We start from the raw sequence: 6,000 nt of genomic DNA on the forward strand, positions 1-6,000 counted from the left end.
TCAAAAGTTTAAACCTAAACCTGAGGCAAGTCTTTACTCTATCAGTGTCTCAAGAGTCAACTGAATGAGCATGAGGAGAGGACTCTCAGAGCTCTCAGCACTCAGACCATCACATCATCCTCCCAAGTCTACCAATGATAAAATAGGAAAAGTGAGAAAACAACAAAAAAGCACCTAACTCTAAAGAATTTCATGGCTACAAAGAGCAATGACAGAAGGGGACAGTGAAAGTAAAGAAAACATACCCAAAGTCCAAAAGAAAAATATTGATTGGATACAGATTCTGGAAGAACTCAAAAAAGACTTAAAAAAAAACAATTAAGAGGGGACAGCTGGATAGCTTAGTGAATTGAGAGCCAGGCCTAGAGATGGGAGGTCCTAGGTTCAAATCTGTCCTCAGACACTTCCCAGCTGTGTGACCCTGGGCAAGTCACTTGACCCCCATTGCCTAGCCCTTACCACTCTTCTGCCTTGGAGCCAATATACAGTATTGACTCCAAGATGGAAGGTAAGGGTTTAAAAAAAAAACAATTAAGCGAGGCAGAGGAAAAGTGGTGGAAAGAAATTAAAGTGATGCAAGAAGAAATGGACCAATTGAAAAAGGAGAAGACAGAAGAAAATCAGGCCTAAAAAATCAGAATTGACTATCTAGAAACTAATAATTAAATGAGAAATAAAAAAAAGTAGAATCAAAGTTTTAACAAAACAAAACAGAGGAAAACATGAAATATCTTATTGAAAAAACAACCTACATAGAAAACAGATCTAGGAGAAACAAACTGAGAAATATTGGAAAAAAGAATTAGAATGGAAAGAGGATTTTTGCAACTCTCAAAAATTACTCTTAGGAGTAAGGAATTTACTCAGAAAGAGGGTAGAGAAGTAAGCTGATTATGATGATATGATGTAAATGTAAATGTGATGATATGGAACAATAGGTATATATGATATGATGTGTATGCATATGAATGATTTGTAAAAAAGAAATCAACCAAGGGCTGAAAGAAAGGGTTACACTGAGACAAATAGTGCAAGGAAAATCAGAAAACAGTATGAGAAAAATTAGGTTTAGATCAACATCGTATACCCTATACCAAGATAAATTCTAAATAGGTAAACCTTTGTCACAACGTTTTCTCATAAAAATCTTTTCCCAGTTTGTTGCTTCTAATTTTGGTTGCATTTGTTTTGTTTTAAATTTCATATAATCAAAGTCATTCATTTTACATTTGATAATGTTCTCTATCTCTTGCTTGGTCTTCAATTCCTTCCTTTCCTACACATCTGGCAGGTATATTAATCTATGTTCACCAAGTAATAAACTAGAAGACTTCCCAATAAAATCATAGGTAAAGCAAAGTTGAACCAAAAAAACAGTGCCCATTATCAGTAATTCATTGTTGGTGGAAGTGTGAAATGATTGAACCATTCTGGAGAATGATTTTTGGATCTATATACACAAGGGGCTATAAAACTGTTTAAAAGGCACATTTCTACTTCAACAGTTCTTTCTCTGGAGGTGGATAGCATTCTTTTTCATAAGTCCTTCAGAAATTTTCTGGATCAATGTATTGATGTTAGGAGCAGTCATTGCACAATATTGTTGTTACTGTGTGCAATGTTTTCCTGTTTCTGCTTATGTCACTCTGCAACAGTTCATGCAGGTTTTGCCAGCTCTTTCTGAAAATATCCCATTTATCATTTCTTAAATTCTTTGTAATGTAAAATTTACATTAGAATGAGGGAGCAGGTCACATCTTTCTCAACTCTCCCCTCTGTTAAAGGACTTTTAAACTTCTTTTGAAAAAAAATTCAGGTTAGAGTTTCTCTTGTATTGGCAGAGCTCTCAAATATTGGAGAACTCTGCAAGATTTTCAAGTAAAAGAATAATAACCAAGCAGTAATCACTTTATGTACATGAATAATACCAATACCAATATGGTCACAACAAATGACATAAAAGAGCTTATTCTTCTGATGGATTCTTTTCCAATATTGAAATTTATTCCCAATAAGTGTACATTTGTATGTCATATAAATATAAGAGATTGAAACTTTCAACTTATATCTCTAATGAGCCCAAATTCAATTATCAATGTCCATTAAGTAAAGAGTACAATGAATCAGTATTAGCTATAAGAATTTAGCACCTATGAAAGAGAATATCTGGTGGTGGAAATTAAACATAAAAATCTGGCTAGTTTTCATCAACTGAAAAGTAACAATATGAATACAGAGTTCAAAATATCTGAGAGAATTCGACCAATAAACTGCAAAGGAATTAGACCATTACCACTGAACAAATTGTTACCTTTAATTATTCAGATATAATTAATTTAAGAATATTATTTCTTTTTTATATATAATAGAGTTGTTATTTAGTGAACTATATATTTCTTTTTTTAATTAATTTATTTATTCAATTTAGAACATTATTCTTTGGTTACAATAATCACATTATTTCCCTCCCTTCCCTCCACCCAACCTTCCAGCAGCTGACACACAATTTCATTGGGTATTACTTGTGTCCTTGATCAGAACCTATTTCCATGTTGTTGGTGTTTGCACTAGGATGTTCATTTAGAGTCTACATCCCTAGCCATATTACCCTCGACCCATGTATTCAAGCACTTGTTTTTCTTCTGTGTTTCTACTCCCATAGTTTTTCCTCTGGATGTAGATAGTAGTTTTTCTCTTAGGTTCCTCCAAGTTGTTCAGGATCACTGCATTGCCATTAATGGAGAAGTCCATTACATTAGATTGTGCCACAATGTATTAGTCTCTGTGTATAATATTCTCCTGGTTCTGCTCCTCTCACTCTGCATCACTTCCTGGAGGTTGTTCCAGTCTCCATGGAATTCCTCCACTTTATTATTCCTTTTTGCACAATAGTATTCCATCACCAACATATACCACAATGTGTTCAGCCATTCCCCAATGAAGGGCATCCTCTCATTTTCCAATTTTTGGCCACCACAAAGAGCGCAGCTATGAATAAGAATATTATTTCTAATAGATACTTCTGTCTCAAATACAGTCAGACTTTGGTACTTGAATATTTGCAACTTGTTGAATTTGATAATCAATGCAGTTGATGAGAAAAATTATGAAGGTATTCAACATTTGCTAGAACTTCTTCATGTCATGATCTTGGGAATCATATGTCTGATAACTTCCACCAAAACAAAGGATCAGGTTCAGGAGCATAAAGAAGAGCTTAATACTAAAGAACTGCAGGAACTTCAAAGGGAGTAGCAACAGATAGTGGTAGGGCAATTTTCTTCTGGTGAAGAAAAGGATAACTCTACTTTATTAATTAAGAAAATTCATGGAAAATAGGTAGAAGTACAAAACTTTATTGAAAAATATCACCTGACAAAGCTTTAACAAGCAGAATTGTGAATTTTTCAAATGACCAAACCATTTTCCACTGTAGACGAATGAAATGCAGACAAAAATAGACTTTATTGGATAGGTTTCTCCTTATGAAACTTTGTACCTGTTGAATTTCAAGCAGGGTTCATTGGTCATTAGAGACAAAGGACTCCAGAAGAGCAGTTGCCCTCAGATGCTGTAAAAAGGAGACCTCTGTTTCAGACAAGAACATTTCCCCTCGACACCATTCCCTTTGGCTATGAACTCCTCTCAGTACAGGTAAGGTTAAGTTAAAATGAAGTTATTTAATATAAATATCAATTTTTATTTAAGTCTATGTATTATTGATGTTTATTTAGTAAAATACAACTCAGTTTATGTATATAATACCTTATATAATCTAGGTTTATGGTTATCTGGAATAGATTAATTCATTTTACATTACTCTTTATAGGAAAAAGTATTTTGGTATTTAAACTTTGGGGTACTTAATCTATGTTCTGAAATGAAATACTTATCACAATAAAGAGAAGAACCAAGAAGATCAAAATCAAAATTGTATAGGAACAGGATGTGGAATATATCATCATCGTCTTATTTGTTATTGAAGCTGTCCAGAAGATGCTTTCAATGAGTTTACAGGAAATAAGTTTAAAACAATGATTTTTTTTTCAATTTCAAAAATGACATTTTATCTATATTTACAGCAATATGCAAGACAATAAATATTTTAAATGATACTGAGTTCTCCTCAAACCATTTCTATCTCTACTCCATTGAAAAAAATGAGAATGATTGCTAACCATGAACAACCCTAACTATGTTAATATAAGTACTTTTCCAAGTGGAGAGAAAAATATAGCAGGTTATAACATTTTTTCCAAAATGTCAGTGTTAATATGCTGGTACCTTTGATGTAATATTATATAACAAAATTCTGCTAAAAGAATGTTAAGAAAGAAGCAACTTCCTATTCTCTAATCACTTTATTAAATGAAAAAAATGTATAATTGAAAATTTGTTACCTTAAAGAAGAACTACATTTCCCTGGAGCCCACTGACTTCCTGTCATTGCCTACTTCCTGTAAACAGGGAATAAATTGGTCCTGCTGGAGCTATTTTTTGGCTTCCTGTCCTGAGTGTGGTGGTGGTGAGCATGGGGGTTTTAATAGGCTAATTAACCATAGGCACGTGGTGTTTTTTGTGTATCCCTTTTATTCCTTTTATTTTAATTATTGTATATTAATTTATATTTTACATTGATGGCAACCACTAGTTGGAGAAGGACTTCTCAATTTTTTTTAAGATAGCCTAGAAACATCTTTTTAAGCCACAGCTATCCTTTTCTCCTGCCACGACTTTTTGTCTCCTACCCGTCACCCCTTCCCGAACTCCGAGAGAGAACTCCAAACTCCCTATGGGAGCTGCTGCCCTGCTCCTGCTGGTCAGGTTTTTTTTTTTCCCTGCTTTTTGCCCAGTGGCCCTCCCCATTGGCCCATTTTTAGTTTGACAGAGAAGGGATAAACCACTTCTCTAGCCCATCTGCTTGAACAGCATCCCTCACTGCTGCCTCTGGCATTGCTGCGTTGCTGCTTCTGCTCCTGTACCTCCTCCTGCTCCTGCCCCCAGCCCCAGCTCCAGACCCTGGTAGCTGCCCCTGTTGCTGATCCTTTTGGTGCTGCTGCCTGCTGAGAAGTTAGGAATCCGTGGAGCCTCTCTCTGGGCATCTGGTAAAACCAGGGTGTATTTTCCTTAAACAACAATTAGCCCCCAACTCCCTGTCCACATGGCAGAGGAAACAAGCTGCTTTTATGATTGCACATTAATTTTAATGTTTACAGAAATAATCTGAAGCTGACTAATTAGGAAGCTAGTTTTTTTCCTTTTTCCATATGTAGAAGAGACCAATGTTCATACTTACATTGTAACCAGTAGAGGGGAGATGTGAATGTGAAAACTCCATCAATTCAGATAAGAAATACCGTCTGTATTTTGTTGTGGCTTCCCTCTGTTTATTGCATCAGTTTGTGTCAATGGTGGGATTTGAATCTGGGTCTCCCTGACTCCAAGGCCAACTTGCTATTCATTAAGCCTGTTTATCTTGCCCAGGATCAGATTTCCAGTCACTTCCAGCTATCAGCACATCTGCATATTCCTGACATTATTTATCCCTAATTTTCTTGTGTTATTCTTATCTCCCCATTCTTAGTCACCAGTCTCTGATGGAGGCATTTCATCCCATCCTACCCAGAACCTGGCATTTACCATCCTCCCCAGACCCCTCACTACCCTGTTGCTCCCCTTTCTTTACTCCTATTTTACATGCCCTTAGGCCAGGTCAAATTCAGTTTGAAATGGATCCCTGCCACCTGAATAGTGACTTAGAAAGCCATAAATTATTCAAAGCTTCATTGTATTTTTTATTATGCTAAACATCTCTCTGTTACATTTTAATCTTTTTTGAGCTTTGTTTTTTGCCTCAATTTCCTGCCTAAGGTCTGATATTTGACACCTTCTGGAGCTATCTTTATTGTTTGAATTTCTACAATGTTTAGTTCAGCTTACTACATTGTATAAGAAAGATAACCTGCTTTATCTCTTATCTATTTATCTATGTAGCTATTA

At 35.3% G+C, this 6,000-nt stretch overlaps 1 protein-coding gene across 1 annotated transcript in view; it reads right to left on the minus strand.

The window, feature by feature from the left end:
- Window positions 1–5,102, minus strand: part of LOC100619892 (placenta-specific gene 8 protein-like) — a 74,765-nt gene extending 69,663 nt beyond the window's left edge. Inside the window, exon 1 of the mRNA XM_056821116.1 lies at window positions 4,940–5,102. Within this exon, the coding sequence (XP_056677094.1) occupies window positions 4,940–5,102 (163 nt within the window). The remainder of the gene's footprint in view (window positions 1–4,939) is intronic.
- Between the last annotated feature and the right edge of the window lie 898 nt (window positions 5,103–6,000).

The sequence above is a fragment of the Monodelphis domestica genome, chromosome 3 (genome assembly GCF_027887165.1).
Source record: "Monodelphis domestica isolate mMonDom1 chromosome 3, mMonDom1.pri, whole genome shotgun sequence".
NCBI lineage: Eukaryota > Metazoa > Chordata > Mammalia > Didelphimorphia > Didelphidae > Monodelphis > Monodelphis domestica.